The following is a 16,144-nucleotide window of genomic DNA, read 5'->3' as shown; positions in this document are numbered from 1 at the left end:
CAACAGCAGGGTAGACGTGGGCATATGCCCAGCATTCTCTTGAATCAGCTGCTGCCTGGTAATCACCTGCCTCAGCCCAGGAAGCTGTTCAGCTGACAGGGCCCACCTGTGGCCTGCTGAAGCTGAGCCCACGGTGGCAGGGTGTGTAGGGCTGGGAAGCAGGGCCCCTCAGTTTCCTCTCTCTGTCAGTCCAGGGACAAATGAGGCAGCCACTTATAGAATGCACAACGAACTTTTTATTGTTCAGAAAGAGGGTGGCCACTCATCCAGGTCCCCAGACAGCCTGGGCAGCAACTCCAGAGTCCCCCTCACGAGACTTCGAAGGCTCGCTCCCATGTTCGCCAGGGCTCTGTGGTCTCCCCCTCAGAGACCAGGCTCTGTCCCCAACCTTCCTCTTCCTCCTCCTTTTTCTTCTTCTTCTTCACCATGGCTCAGCCCCAGCTGGGTCATGATTATAGAGGAGGGGGTTGCTGTCAGGAGTCTACAAATGGGGTTCCAGTTGCACAGAACCTTCTGGAGTGGGAGGAGTCAATCCCTACATGGTCGTGTCCACCCTAACAGTTCCATGGGAGTCTTTGCTAACTGAATGTCCAGGAACTACAAAGTAACAGCAGCTGCCTCAAGCCTGGGGTGGCATCAGAAGTTACTAGAAATGCAAAGACAGAATCCAGCGACTGGTCGCCTGGTGTGACTCCTTGACCAGAAGAGGAAGGGAACAGGCAGCTCCGTCTGCCAGCCGTGCCCTGCAGTCGGGTCTGCCTGCCAGCCTGCCTACACACGCCTCTGTGACCTCACCCAGTACTATTAGCCTCCAGGGCAGCTGTCTCTCCGACTGTGGGAGGGGGCCACAGGCCTGCTGTGGGTTTACCAGGGAACCACAAGTGTTGTGCAGGGTGCTGGGCTGCTGGGGGAGCGTGGGCCCTCCCCTCCCACTGCCTGCAGCAGGTTGGGGAGTAATTACAGACTATTAGAGGAAATTAATCCCCACCTCCAGATGTAACTTAATGGCCCTCCCCACCCTCTCCTAACATCTTGAGCCCCACCCCCGTCACATCTGGAGCAGCCTGCAACCTTCAGATTCAGAGGCCCCAGGAGTCCCTGGCTTCCAGGTTCCCTGCCCCAAGATGGACAGCCTATTTGACTTCCTGTTTGGACCTTCCTGCCCTCCCCTCCCTAATCCCTCCCCTGCTTGTAGACTTCTGAGGGCCTCCCTATAGCCCCCAGCGTCTTCCAAACGGAAGTAGCCAGGGCTCATAATTAAAGGCTGTCCCAAGAACTAACAAGCATCCTGAGGTCGGAGTGGATGGAGTAGGGTGTTAAAGGGACTTAGGTGCCTGCTGCTCGCTTTCAGTTTTGAAAGGGGCCTGGCCACTGGGCTTTTGTGTCCTTGCTTGCCTACACACAGCTGAAGGGTGCTTGACGGCCATGGCCTGAGGTCCCCTTAAGAAAAAGGATGTCCCAAATCTTCCTTTCCATCTTACATAATCCAGGAGTCATATGGAACTATGGTTCTCTCATCCCAGGGTCCAGGCATGGCGGGCATTCCGAAAACAGCCCCAAAGCCATTTTTCTCCGGCTCCAGAGAGGAGTCCAAAGAGAGGGGAGCAACTCAAAGTGGGGTGCACCTGCAGAGGCCATGCCTTTAACAGGCTCAGCTGCCGACCTTGGCTCTCTGGGAGCTGCAGCTGGGGACAGGAGAGGGAAGAGAGGCGGTAGTCGCCCTGGGCAGGACAGACCGAACAAGAAGAGTGGTGTTGCCCTGGAGTCCAGCTGACCAGAGTAGCCAGCCTATTTCCAGGTCCCAGGAGGATGGAGGCTGGCTCGTGTCCCTCACCCTTGCCCTGGCACTCCCATCGAGAGGGTAGCAAGGGTGGTGGCCGGGCAGGCTCAGGGCACTGAGTTCCACCACCGAAAGCTGAAAGGTTTTCTTCTCACATTAGTACCGCAGTGAATCTCCCCGAGCAACTGGTGGTAAGATAGGAAGTCGTCGATGAAGATGCAGTGGAGGCCCAGCGGCTCCAGCAGGGCACGCACCTTCTCCTCCAGGCAGCAGCGGCCGTTGATGAGGGGCCCAAAAGGCTTGGGGATGCCCAGGTACTTGCCTAGGACCACCATGTTGACCTGCAGGAGAGAGGAAGAGCCCCACTGGCCATGAATGTACTGCACCCTGAGTTCCTTCTGGGCTCTGGCTCTGCTGACCCATCCTCACCAGGACCAGGAAAGGGTCAGGAAATAGGATTTGAGATGGGGGTGGAGAATGTGCCCATTATAATCTGGGAGTCATAAACAGGAAGATGACGACTTTGAGGCCAGCCTGGGCCACAGAAATAAAACACGTCTCAGCATGTAAAAGAAGGCACAGAGCGGTGTGGGGTGGTGGTTGGTGCTGGGATGTAGCTCAGTGGTCGAATGGCTCCTTAGTTAATAGTGCGTATGGTTAGCTCTGTACCAGTGACAGCCGCCCCTTCCTCCCATGCTTTCTTCCATCACTCAGACAATTGTCCTCTAGTAACAAGTTTGTCACAGACAGAGATTAGATGTGCAGATCAACTGGCCGGTCCTATAACTGTCCTCGCCAGTGTGGAGGTGCCTGTACAGTGCACAGCTTGCTCGGCTGTTCCCAGCAGTCCTTCAGTCCTCGGGCTGGGGAATGCCAGGGGTCAAACGGCAGGGAGCGGGATAAGAAGCCACGTCAATGGCCATGGCCAGGCCTCTGCTCCTGGAGTCAAGAGTCACAGCCCAAAGCCCTCAGCCACGCCCACCTGCAGTGGGAACCAAAGCCCAGGGTCCACATTCGCCACAGATGGCTGGGTAGGTTAAAATCACCGGCTGTCACTGGTTGTTACCTATGAGCCACATGTGGTACACCATGTCATCCCAATGACTCAGGGGACGCCATGTTCCCCTGTAGAGCGCCGAGTGCTCACCCCAGCTGGGAAAGCTCCAACAGAAGGTAGAGGCACAGCTTCAAGCAGTGTTGTTCAGTGAGGAAGGATTTACCTGCCTGGTATTGCCTGATATTATTGGTTGTTATAGGAGACCAGGGATACCGTTAAACACCCTGCAGCGCCCAGCAGCTGGAGGCTTAGGTAGTAAGCTCCTGTCTTTGGGGAACAGTGCCCTGCCAGTCTGGAGGCTAGACCTCAGGGACAGCCAGGAACTGGGTAGGCACCCCCTCACTCCAGCCTGCACACCTCTTCCCCTAACTCAGTACTACTCTGGTCTTGTCCCAGGAGAAGCACCCAAGCTAAAAGCACCATAGAAAAGGAGGGCCACCTCCTGCTCCAGAGCCCACCTCTCGTTGAGGCCCTCACCCTGGCAGGAAATGGGTCTATGGGCCAGCTGATTTGATAGTATCACTCAGCCCCCGCCCCCCTGACTGAAGGCTCTTGGCTTCATCTGTATGTCAGGTGACCAGTGGCTACTATTTGTTCTGCCTGCCAGGAAGGCCGACATAGAAGCCCCTTGGGGAAGCCTCAAATGAAGGCTAAGGTGGGAACAGGGCAAGACTAGCCTCCAGACAGAGGACAGAAACATCCCTGTCTGCCTTTCCATTTAGAAAATGAAATCTCGGGGGCTGGAGAGATGGCTCAGCGGTTAAGAGCATTGCCTGCTCTTCCAAAGGTCCTGAGTTCAATTCCCAGCAATCACATGGTGGCTCACAACCATCTGTAATGAGGTCTGGCACCCTCTTCTGGCCTGCAGACATATACACAGACAGAGTATTGTATACATAATAAGTAAGTAAATAAATAAATATTAAAAAAAAGAAAATGAAATCTCTTGGGGTAGGGCTGGTCTCCCCGCTGTACAGCCCTCCCAGCTGTTGCCCACTGGGTACCAAAGGCGCCAACTCATTGTGATCATCGGAGATGCCCCAGGGCAGATACCCGCCCTGTGAAGGAACTGCTTGCTGATCAAGCTGTCCCGCTCCATGCAGCCTCTGTACCCACCCGTCCTTGCACCCACCCACCAGGGACTCTCACCATGTCGGGAAAGAAGGCTTCTGCATAGGCTCCCTTCAGGAAGAAGAGCTGGGGGATGTCCACAATGTCGCTCTCGGAGAGGCCCAACTCCCGCTTCAGCACGTCCCGATTCCAGTCGATGCATTCCTGTGAGGGGAGAGAAGCCATGGCCCAGGCAGAAGAACCTGAGTGCACTGAGCCTCTGTGCAGCCCTGAGCACCTGTGGGTGCCTCGGAGACTCTTAGTGGCCTAGTGTAAAGGAGCCACGGTTGTCTGAAGTGGGGAAGCTGAGGCTCAGGGCAGCTCGCCCAACTGCACAGAGCTAGTAACAGTTGAGGTTTGGTTTCAAAGGATCCTGTCACTTGATTGCAATTTTTAAAAGTTATTTTTATTTTATGTATATGGATGTTTTGCCTGCCCGCATGCCTGTGAGTTATGGCTGGTGTCAGCAGAGGCCAAAAGAGGGCATCAGATTCCCTGGAACTGGAGTTACAGATGGTTGTGAGCTGCCATGTGGGTGTTGGGAATTGCACCTGGGTCCTCTGGAAGAGCAGTCAGTACTCTTAACTGCAGAATCCTCTCTTTAGCCCCTGATTACGCTTTTTAATTGTGGTGTGCATGTGTGTGTACAATATAGGCCCATGTGGAGGTCAGTCAATTCCTTCCTTTCACTATGAATTCTGGGGATCAAAGTCAGCATCTCAGGCAGCAGTAACATTTACCTGCTGAGCCTCTTTGATGACCCCCTGTATTTTAACATGCTGTCCCAGGGCTAATTCTTCTGTCCTGCCCCAGCCATCTAGGTAAAGTCCCTGGCTTGTTGAAGAAGGCCAAAGGCCTCCTGCCTTCACTGAGGCCAGCATCCCACACAGGGCAAGCACTGTCTTTGGTGAGTGCTAATCCTTCCCAGACCTGTCCTACCTGCTCTCTGCTCAGGGCCCCTGAGGACCCCATGTCTCTGCATCTCACCTTTACATTCCCAGGGTAAGGCTTTGGATTCACATCTGTGGACAGGGACTGCACCCCCAGAGCCAGGCAACTCCAAGTGCCTGCTGTGGCCGGAAGGTGGCCGGCCTGTTCTCACAGTCTGCCAGCCCCTGAGGATAAAGTTCACTCCCACACCCTCAGAAGTCTACAGGACAAACCGAGGCTGGGCCGTGTCCCCCACTCCCTGGATCTTGCCACCACCCAGTCTCTGTCCTGCCCTCACCTGCACGTGTGCACTGTCCCTCCTGAGGTGTCTGTCGGCTAAGATATCATTGATGCTTCTCTTTGTCTTATGCTTGAGACCTGTGATGGACGGACAGTGAGTGAGCTCGGGGACAGACAGACAGACAGACAGACAAGACAGGGCGTGGGTTCAGGGACACTGCTGCCTGGAGCCCACAGGCCTGAAGCAGCACAATGCAGGCTAGTAATGCTAATACTAGCAGGATGGTGGAAGAGAAAAGGCTGGACACCAGAAGGGTAGTTCCAGCTGCAGCTAGGACGGGAGAAGGGAGAAGAGTCAGAGATACTGGGAAAAACCCCCAGGGCTTCTCACAGCTCCCAGCCCTGACCTCCCACACCCGCTGGGGCCAGCTTAAGTCTCATTGATCTTTAAGACCGTCCAGGGAGGGTGATTTTCATTTGCAGTTCAGAGAAGGGAATGGGGGTTCTAAGAGGCAGGGCGGCAGCCTCTGTGTCTCCACCCCCAGCAAGTGCTGAGGCTAGGATTTGGGTCCAGGTGGGACCCCTGCATCTCTCCTGAGGTCTAGCCTAGGAGTCACACCACCATCGGAGTGTCTAGGGTGACTCCCTAGCCCCTCGGTTTCCCTCCTCGCCCCGGGGCGGCAGCAGGGACACCCCCAGGGAGGGTGAAGGAGGGGCAGCATCCTCAAGCAGTGACAGGTGACAGAATCACGGGCACTCACCATCGAACTGGGCTGCCTCCCCGTAGCCCTTCTCCTTCAGCTCCTGGAACAGCCGGAGGCAGGCAGTGGGGCTGGCCAGGAGCAGCCGGAAGCCCTGCCACAGAGGGGAACAAACGGCTCAAAGCCTGGGTCCCTGAGATGCCAGAGACCCAGAAGGACTGAGCTCAGGAGCCAAATGTGCCCTGAGCTCCTTTCTCCCCATCCCTGCCCACTCTACCCACCACCCAAGTGGGTCCCAACCACAGGCCCTTCCACCTAATCCAGGTGTGTCCCTCTGCAGCTGCTCACTGACCCCATCAGAGTTCTCACCAAGCTGGCTGGACCAGAATCATGGGCCACTAGGAAGCCCCTCCCCCGGGGTGGTTTTCTCCACCAGGGTTTCTGTGGTCAATGTAGAGGCCAGAGCCTACATTCTAACTAAAATCCTCCCCAGCCCCCTAGGATGTATGGACCCGAGAGAGCGCAGAACCCTCCTGAGCCTCAGTTTTCTTACCTGTAAAATGGAGGCAAGCATGGGCTTGTTGGAGGGCTCCCTGGCTAAAAGTGTGTGTGAGTCTGCCTTAGAGTAGGAGTTTGAGGCATTCTCGCCCCTCTCACCAGTGCCATTCCTGACTCTTGGAGTGTTCTGGGTCTGAAAACACCGGCAGGAAGCACAGATCTCCTGGCTTCCTCCAGGAAGCCCTCCCTGATGAATGCAGCCTAAGTCCCAGGGCATGCTGATCCCACAGGACTGAGCTGGTTGCAGTGCCCATGCCCCAAGTCATCCCCCATCAGGCCAGGAGGGGGCAGCAGCGACTCAACCGGAAGACCGTGGCATGGTGACACGGGACACACCTTTTGGTCAGAGGTGGGCACGAAGCTCAGAAACTCATCCACGTGGCCCACGGAAAGCCAGTCGGAGTAGAGTTCCACGGGGGCCTGCACCTGCTGGGCCTGCAGGAAGTCACGTACCACCCTGGCCATGCGTCGCCCACTGGACCTGGTGAGGAGAGAGGTTCGGTCTGTCATCTTATGTCTCCACCCTGTACATGTTCCGTGCCCTCACAACCCTCTGAGTGGGTCCTCTTTACCAAAAGGGAAACTGAGGCTCAGCGAGTTAAGGTGATGTAGCCTGGGCCACGCTACTGAGAAAGGTCAGGGCCACACTCCACTGGTTACAGAGATGTGTAGCCCAAGCTGAAGCCATTGGAAACAGAGTGGGGATAGGATGTCCCAGGAGGAGAGAAGCAGACACCGTGGGTTAGGGGATAGGTGGATGCGGCAGAAGCAGGCCAGGCCAAGGTCAGGGAGTAGGTTTGGCAAGGGGGTGGAGCTTGTTTGAGCGAGGCCTTCTGTACCCAGCCAATCACCCTGAGGAGTCTGAAGGCTTTGCATGTTGAAGAGAGGTTGAGTCTTATTTATGCCATACTGCCTCAGAAATTTGGGGTTCCCCTGAAGTTCTTGAGATGAAATCTAGCATCTCTTAAGCACCCCTTACCTGGGAAGCATACAGCAGGATGGGTCCTCCGCCACCTCCTATGTAGCTAAGGATGGCTTCGAACCCCTGGTCCTCCTGCTTCTACCTCCCAAGTGCTGAGATCACAAGCGTAAGACCTTAACGGTTTACATGGTGCTGGGGTTGAACCTAAGGGACTCATGCCCGTCACCAACTGGTTTACGTTCTCAGACCCTGGTCTCTGCTTGGGCTTCAGATCTCGGGGCATGGAATCATCAAGGTCTGGCTCTGACCTTTCTCAGCTGTGTGGCCCAGGTGGTCTTCTCAGCTCTCTGAGCCTTGGTCTCTCCTTTGGGAAAGAGTACCCACTCAGAGGGTTATTTTGTATAAAAAGATCCTGTTCCCAACCAACTGTCCAGCGTAAGGCCGTGTTATCTGAAAGCTCTTCTCCAGTGTGGAGACTCTGCCTTAAAAGAGGAGTGATGTCAAACCTTCTCAGTGACCAGCAGGGGCCTTCCTGTCTGGGGGGCCAGTGACCTATTCTTTTTTTTAATGCCTGTTTCAAGCTTGATCCCTGATGATCCGTCCAGAGGGAGAATTTTAAAAGTCAGACTATGTACCTCTTCCGGTTGAAACCCTGGGATTGCTCCCATCTTACCTCCAGAAACTGCACAGCCCCTACTGACCTCCTCCTGACCTCCCCATGGTCCATGGTCCACCTAACGCCCACCCTGGCCCTGACCCTCTCCTCCCCACTCATTCTGGTCTTCTGCTGCCTCCTGAACTTACCAGACACATTCCTGCCTCAGAACCTCTGCACCTACTCTGTCCCCATCCCCTCTGGAGTCACAGTCCTCTCCCCATGGTCCCAAGGCACCCCTCTTTCCTCTTCTAGGTGTAACTCAAATCTTGACTTCTTCCTCTGAGGTTTTGACAAATGGCAGCCATGCCCCAACCCCCTTCATTGCCTGATTTTTCTCCACAGCACTGGGTCCCCAGCTGGAATACTAACTCATCAGGGTCTGCTGGTTACCCACCTCCCATCTGGCTCTCACCCCCCTGCTGGGATACACACTCAACCAGGGCAGGGGCCTAGTCTAAGCCAGGTTCTGCTGAAGCCCCAGCCCCTCACATAATATCTGCTTCTGAAACAATGGCGAGTGATGCAGATGCCTTGGAGTAACAAATAAGATCGAGTGACTTCAGAGGCAGCTCAGTTAGTACAGTGCTTCCCTGCCACACCTGAGGTCCTCAGTTCAGTTCCCCGGTACTGCGTAAATGGGGTGTGGCGGCACACATCGGTCACTACAGCATCTGAGAGGTGGAGGCAGGAAGATCCTTGGCTGTATTTTGAGTTTGAAGTCAGACAGAAAAAGAAGTTCGTAATTTACAGAAAATGGAGCCTGGAGCCTGCCACGAACAAGCTTGGCAAAGGCCCAAATGAAGCTCCTGGTGAGAATTGAGGGGGGAAGGTGGGGACCACATTCTTTTGTCTGTTTACTATAGTTTTTTGAAGGGCATCTTTAAAAACAAGGAGATGGAGAGATAGCAAACACAGTTCAGCAGGTGCAGCGTGAAGTCCCTCCTTGGGACTCTCTCCCACCCTCCTTTCTGGAGGCTGGAGCAAGGAGAAGGTGGTCCCAGTCCCAGGTGAGGGCAGCTTGGTCTCTGCATCATCACCAAAGCCACCACCAGGGGGCGGAATTGTTCAATGATCGGAGTGCATGAGGGGTGAACCCCAAGGCAGCCAGGAGAGTTCTGGTTTGTTGGGTGCCTACTGTGTGCTTGGCTTAGACTCTTACACTTAATGCCACCTTTGGTCCTCAAGATCATCCCGAGCTGGGCAGTGGTAGCACACCTTTAATCCCAGCCCTCGGGAGGCAGAGGCAGAGGCAGGAGGATCTCTGAGTTTGAGGCTAGCCTGGTCTACGGAGTTAGTTCCAGGACAGCCAGGGCTGTTACAAGAAACCCTGTCTTGGAAACAAATGACCCTAAAAATGGTCATCCCAGGATGTATGTATATTAGCAACATCACCATCTGGGGGGGTCACTCTGTCCCCTCCCATCTTGGGCAGCAGGGGCTTCTCTTTTCTCCCTCAGCTTCAGCCCCTGCAGGCTCCTCCTCACAGGCCTCTTAGAGCCTCTGGCACGCTCCTATCCCAGGGCCTTTGCACAAACTTTTGTCTCTCCCCGGAACATCTCCTTCTAAACAGTCAGCCTTGTAACCGGCTTCTTCAAAACATCGTCTCGCCGTCAGATTCGTACCGAGACTGAGGGACAGGTGCTACCTACCAACTGCGTGCTGTGTCTAATTACACAGCAGCCCCATGAGGCTGGGGCTGGCACTATCCCCATTTTATAGACACGGATACCATGGAGCTCAGAAAAATTATTGGGATTTATTTCGTTTTTACCGACAGGGCCTCACTGCATAGCCCTAACTAGCTTGGAACTGACCAGGTAGACCAGGCTATTCTGGAGCTCAGATCTTGAAGACTGCCTGCTCTGTTTGCTACTGAGGACAGATGTCAGGGATGATGGGGACACCAGTCCAACTTGTCAAATCCTATGGGACCCATGGAGGATACCTGGATTCTGACAGCATCATTAATCCTGTGTGACTCTAGACATGTGGCTGTCTCTCTCTGGGCACCAAGCTTTCATCTTCCACTAAGGGCCTCATTCCTGGGTTTTAACAGCCCAAAGGCTGATGCACAGCCTCTCAGTGGGCCACAGCTCATGGGCACCTGGAGACTTTGACTTCCTTGTTCCTTGACGTGAACCTAGAGACTCCAGAAGGGGTTTCTGCAGCTTGTATGTTGAAAAATCTCCTGACTGGGACAGATCTGCCCCCTCTGCCCCCACCCCAACCCTGTGTGTGTGTGTGTGTGTGTGTGTGTGTGTGTGTAGAGACCGGAAGTTGATATCAGGTGTCCTCTAGTGCCCGCCACCTTAGTTTTGGGGTCAGGGTCTCTCACTGAACTTGAGATTTATTTTCAGTTAGGCTGACTTCCTAGTGACCCCCAGGGACCCTCTTGTCTCTGCACCCAGTCCTGGGATTACAAACTTGGCCTGCTATGCCTGGCTTTTTACATGGGTGCTGAGGACCCAAACTCAGGCACTTTACCCACTAACCCATCTAGTCAGCCCCAAGGGAGAGATTTTGTTTTTCAAAGTACAGTTTCTCTGTGCCACCCTGACTGTCCTAGAACTCACTCTGTAGATCAGGCTGGCCTCTAGTTCTCTTGCCTCAGGAGGCTGAGGGGCAGGATTGAGGGTGTGCACCACCGCTGCATTTAATTCTAGAGGAGAAATTTTTTTTATTTGTTTGGTTTTGTTTTGCTTTGCTTTGGTTTTTCAAGACAGGGTTTCTCTGTATCACAGTCCTTGCTGCCCTGGAACTCACTTTGTAGATCAGGCTGACCTCAAACTCACAGAGATCTGCCTGCCTCTGCCTCCTGAGGGCTGGGACTAAAGGCGTGCACCATCAACGCCCAGAGAGAGTGGGCCTTTTATCAAGCCTGTTTTGCAGTTGAAGAAAAAAAAAGGCATGGAATATAAAAGAAATCATTTATTTAAAATGCAACAGCCTTGCCCACCCCCATATCCCTAGAACTTCCTTTTCTGTATGTTGGTTTTGCTTTGCTTAGTCCCCCCACCCTTTTTAGTCTGTTCACTTTATTTGTTTGGGTTTTTGGTTTTGGAGACAGAGTCTCACTCTGTAGCCAAGGCTGGCCTTGAACTCATAATCCTCCTGCCTCAGCCTCTTGGGGTTACAGGGTTGTACCTCCATGTTTAGCAGTCATAGTACTTTCACCCACACCTGGCACCTGACCCTAGTTTGAATGAATGAATTGTGCGCCGAATACTTGTCAGACACTGTGGTGAGTGCCGGCTGAGCGGTACAACGAACAGCAATGGGCATCAGATCCTGGAGACTCACAGGCGGCCCCCTGAAGCCCAGCCCCAGTGTGCTATCTGAGGTAGACGGCCAGTGGAGCCTCTGTCCATCTCCTAGCCAGCCTCAGCCAGTGCAGCAGGTCCGAGCACCCAACTTTGGGCCTCACTTGATACCAGCAAAACCCACCTTGTCTGGTTCAACAGCCCCAGGCTCTCCACCTGGGGTTGTGTGGCCGGCTGGGGCTTAGAGGACAAATTGGGGCACACCCAGGCTCCACACCAATCTCCACAAATGAAAGGGGGACGCAGAGTTCCTGATAGAGTGAAACCCAAGTGGGCTTCAATGAGCACACCCTCGTCTGGCTACCTGGGGGCAGGGAGGGACTCACTACGGGATGGGCAGGGCAGGCCTCTGCACCCGTCTGAGCGTTAACTGAATCCTAAACACTGTGTTCTCTGCGCTATCACTGCGGGCCTGTGTGGGTCACTTAGTCACTCTGCCACAAGGGTTCCAGCAGTCTGTTCTGCTTCGGGGCAGCCTCTAGGCCCTTTCAAGACAGGACAGCAGTGACTTCGCCTTCCCTATGCAAAGAGCCTGTCCCTGCTTATGTAGCAAAGGGAACGTTACCTCCCATCAGACAGGCTCTCATTAGCCCAGGCTGGCCTTGAGTCCTCCACGTAGCTGAGGATGGCCTTGAACTTCTTATCCTCCTGCTTCCAGTCACCCCAGTGCTGGGATCACAGCTGTGAGCCTCCACTCTTGGCTTACTTACTACAGGAGATCAAACTCAGAGAGGGACTTGCTCAAGGTAGGCAAGCCCCTATCAGCTGAGCTCATCCCCAGCCTCTGACATGCTGGTTTAATGTGGCGATTATCCTTATCAGACTCTGGGCCACTAATTTGTCCCCGAGACCTTACGATCTGTGTGACAGTCATTCCGTGAGCTCTGGAGAGCACCTCCCAGTCTGGACGCTGTGATAGTCATTCCCCATGGGTTCTGAAGAGCACCTCCCAGTCTGGAGAGCCACATGGAGGAGGTTATTGCATCCTCCCACACCCGCCACCCTCCCAGGCCACTCACTTGGGAAAGTTGCCACCGATGAGGATTCTGCCCAGTGGGTATTCTTTGTTGCCCACCTTCACTGGTGGGCTCACATCCAGGTTGCCGAAGGAATCCAGGCCAGAGGCACCTGCGTGCTGGATCTCCCGGGTCACGTATCCGAAGTCAGGACCCTAGAGAGGCACCATCAGAGCACCCACAGACAGAAGAGTCAAGGGGGAAGAAGCTACGCTTACAGGAGGGAAAGACACCGGGCGCCTGCTCCCCGGGTCTCCACACCTAACTCTCTCTACCCACTGAGCAGTTCAAGATCTAGTCAGTGCCCAGAGGTGGGCAGAGAGCTTCCAGGCCCTTGGTCAAGCAGCATACATCTAAAGGAGTCGCACATGGACAGGCATGGAAGAGAGACCATGGATACGAAATGAAGGGAGAATGGAGCCCATCAGAGCTGGGCCAATGGCTCAGGAAGTAAAGAAAGCACTCGCCAGGCTAACATGAGAACCTGAGTTTCTGTCCCAGCACCCACATAAAAGTTGGGTATGGCAATTCCAGTGCTGGGACTCACTAGTCAGCCTCGCCTAATTGACAAGTCCCAGGCCAACAGGAGACACTGTCAAAAAGAAAGAAAGAAAGAAAGAAAGAAAGAAAGAAAGAAAGAAAGAAAGAAAGAGAGAGAGAGAGAAATATGGTAGACAGCTCTTGAGGTATGGCACCCAGGGATGACCTCCGGTCTCCACATGATGTATGTGCGTGCACACACTCACTCACACACACACAAATACCCCACACATTAAGACTTGTGAGTCGCTGGGAAGACAGAGGGCTCAGGCCTCCTGATGTAGGTACCAGGAAGAGAAGGCGTTCAGCAGGCTCAGCCTCCACAGTAAGCCAAAAAGAAGGGAGTGCCATGGACCCAAAAGGAGCAGAGGCCGAGGGGTCACTGAGCCAAGAGCCAGGGTACTCTGTCCCCCCCCCCCCATTTACCCTGCAGGATTCATTCCCTCCATTGCTAATATTCCTTTACTTGGTGTGAAGATGTGTTACCGTGATTGATTTAATAAAGAGCTAAGTGGCTAATAGCTAGGCAGGAAGAGGTTAGGCAGGACTTCTGGGGACAGAGGACTCGGAGAGGAAGCCAGACACAGAGGAGCTAGGACATGCAGGAGGAGAGGGAAAAGCTATAATCCACATGGCAGAATGTAGATTAATAGAAACAGATTAATTTAAGTTATAAGAGCTAGAGAGACAAGTCTAAGCTAAGGCAGAACTTTCATAATTAATAAGAAGTCTCCATATAGTTCTTTGGGAACTAGCTGGCAGGACAGAGAAAGACTTTCTACACCCCATCCCCACCTCCATTCAGGTCTGCTAGCTACAGGCTTGAGACACCCTATTCCCAAATTCCCACCTGGATCTTCACTGTCCTGGCAAGAAGGGACTTGGGACTTATAAACCCACAGAAACTTGGCCACCTCAGGAGAAGGTGCAACCAATTGTAAGGTACAGAGACTTTGTAGGTACCAGTTGGGGTTCGTGCAGGGGTGCCCCACTGGCTCCTTGCCTTGGGCAAGTTGTTTAACCCCCGCCCCCCAGCCTCAGTTTCCTTGGTAGTGAAAAGGAAACTTTATAATTAACAGTTACTAATAATAAGGCAGAGTGTTTTGTGGACTGAGTGTGGGAAGCCGTAAAAACAAGGGGACACTGTCCAGAACTCAGTGGTGGCAGTAGACGCTGCTGCCATCCTGTGCGCAGGGAGTACCACGGTCCCTGGCAAGCTCGCTAAGGGTACACTGCCCCTCAGAGGCAGTCTGGTCTCCAGGACTGCCGTTTCTGTTGACTCCCGTTGAGAATGACCCCTGGCCACTGAGAATGACCCCTGGCCACCAAGAATGATCCTTGACAAAGAACATTACTGTTCTGTCTCTCCCAGGATGGGAGACAGTATGATGGGAGTGGGTGTCTATTTGCATGTGATTTACATACAATTTACATTCTTAAATGGAACCAGCCACCCACTCTCCAGGTCTCCGGACCCTAAAAGACCACGTGAGGCTCCACCAGGGCTCCCAGGAGAGGAGCCACCAAAGTCCTGCATCCCCTACTTCCTCCCTCACCACCTCGTGTACTTGGTTTACACACCAGGATCTTCTTAAGGGCGTAGTCCCGCAGGCCTCTGTTTCGAGGGGAGTCAAAGACCACAGGGAAGGATTTGTGAGGGGCCTCGATGTAGCCAAACTCCATCTCGTCCTGCGTGAGGAAGAAAGATCTACAGCAGGCCTTCTCAGGGGCTTTCAGGAAAGTTGACCCCAGACAATGACATCACCCAAGTCCTGGGGAGGACATGGGGTGGGGGCGGGGAGGCCTCTAGGGTTCTATCCAGAAGGCCCAGCCCCACGTCAGGGCGCCTGGAGGAGACAGGAGAGATGGCTCCTGTTGGAGGGTGGTCTTCAGCTCTGACCTGTGCTGCTCTACCACGGGCCACGCAGGGCTCTACCACGGGCCACGCAGGGCTCTACCACGGGCCACGCAGGCCCGTGTCCCCAGGCTTTGCAGCCGGATGGGAGCTCCCGTACTCCCAGGCACCCGCCACCCACCCCGTTCTCTGGACCAGCCTTGCACCCACCTGGATCCAGCGATCGTTGTTATTGTCCACCCGGGGACAGACCACTAGCTTGCAGCTGGCCTTCAGAGCCAGATGGGCCATGTCCTCCAGGAACTTGTCATTGCGGCCATGGGCGTCGGTCACACTGCAAGGACAGGGACTGTCACTGGGACGAGAATCCAGCTGTGCCAGACCCTGCGTCCCTGGGCGCTGAGTCTCAGATCCATCTCTACCCTGGAGAGACTGGAAGACTCATGGGTGGGCATCCCATCCCTAGATCACATCAGGTGACTGGTGCCTGCGCAGGGCAAAGCCAGGCTGGGGAGCCCAGAGAGGCAGGGTGTCTGAACTAGCCCAGGTAGGCAGTCCCGGGTGGCTACGGAGGTGACCTGGGGCTGATGCCATGGATGGAGGGGTCAGTAAGTGGGCTAGCCTTGTCTTCTCAGAGCACAGAGTGAAGCTGAAGTCTCTAAGCAGACAGGAGGCTGGGACACTCTTGGATTCAGGTGGACAGATGGCCCCTTACTGGCCACATCCTCTTCCTGTGAATTTGCATCTGGCCCAGCAGGGCTTGTCTTCCACTCCTACCTGTGGTATTTCAAAGGTTGACCAGCAGAGGCCGCTAGATACTAGGACGTAGCAGAAGTACCAGGAACACCCAGAATGGGCAAGACTCAACAACGAATGGATCCTGTGACTGGGTCCCTAGGTCCTCAGAAGATGCAGAAGTGACCTCAGAAGGGTGAGGCCAGGTCCCTACAGTTCCTGGCACACATGCAGGGCCCAGCCCCACAACCCAGATTTTGGTTTTTTTTGTTTTGTTTTGACATAGGGTCTCAAGTAACCGAGGCTGGATTTGAGCTCCCAGTCTTTGACCTCCTAAATGAGGGATTACAGACCTGTACCACCACACCTCAGCCCACTACCCAGACTGAATTCAAGGTGTCTGGGCCTCCATAACAGGTGGGGAGCCTGCAGACTTAGAGCTGGTGCCGGTGACAGCCAGCGGCGTGACCTCTATTGTGGTTCTGTGGCAGCTCAGGGCTGCGTGAGGGCTGGCCAGAATTACCGCTTATCTTCTGGTTTTGGCACAGTGGGGCTGTGGGGAGGGCTCACCTGCAGACATACAGCTCCAGGGGCGGCTGGGTGTTGGGGGTCATGATCCAGGGGGCCACTCGGAAGGTCACGCTGTCTGTGAAGAGCGACACCTCGGAGAGGGCCTGGGTGAGAGGAGCGCTCTGTGACTTTGTGGGCTCCAGGCTGCCCTC

The 16,144-nt window shown here is 54.4% G+C and overlaps 1 protein-coding gene across 2 annotated transcripts in view; it reads right to left on the bottom strand.

Annotated features, from left to right (window-relative positions):
* Positions 1–213: 213 nt before the first annotated feature.
* Positions 214–16,144, bottom strand: part of Padi1 (peptidyl arginine deiminase 1) — a 34,229-nt gene continuing 18,298 nt past the window's right edge. The window contains exons 8-16 of one of the 2 annotated variants that reach the window (XM_087906952.1): positions 15,993–16,096; positions 14,898–15,021; positions 14,414–14,521; positions 12,296–12,447; positions 6,713–6,857; positions 5,879–5,972; positions 5,176–5,255; positions 3,987–4,112; positions 214–2,121 (exon numbers count right to left, since the gene is read on the bottom strand). In XM_087906952.1, the coding sequence (XP_087763078.1) occupies positions 1,888–2,121; positions 3,987–4,112; positions 5,176–5,255; positions 5,879–5,972; positions 6,713–6,857; positions 12,296–12,447; positions 14,414–14,521; positions 14,898–15,021; positions 15,993–16,096 (1,167 nt within the window). In that variant the 3' untranslated portion in view covers positions 214–1,887. Of the gene's footprint in view, positions 2,122–2,142; positions 3,700–3,986; positions 4,113–5,175; positions 5,256–5,878; positions 5,973–6,712; positions 6,858–12,295; positions 12,448–14,413; positions 14,522–14,897; positions 15,022–15,992; positions 16,097–16,144 lie in introns of those variants that run through there. The other variant, XM_087906953.1, reaches the window with a different exon arrangement.

The sequence above is a fragment of the Myodes glareolus genome, chromosome 6 (genome assembly GCF_982192425.1).
Source record: "Myodes glareolus chromosome 6, mMyoGla1.1, whole genome shotgun sequence".
Classification (NCBI taxonomy): Eukaryota; Metazoa; Chordata; class Mammalia; order Rodentia; family Cricetidae; genus Myodes; species Myodes glareolus.
The sequence above is the reverse complement of the archived record's forward strand: the minus strand, read 5'-3'. Positions and strand labels throughout refer to the sequence as shown.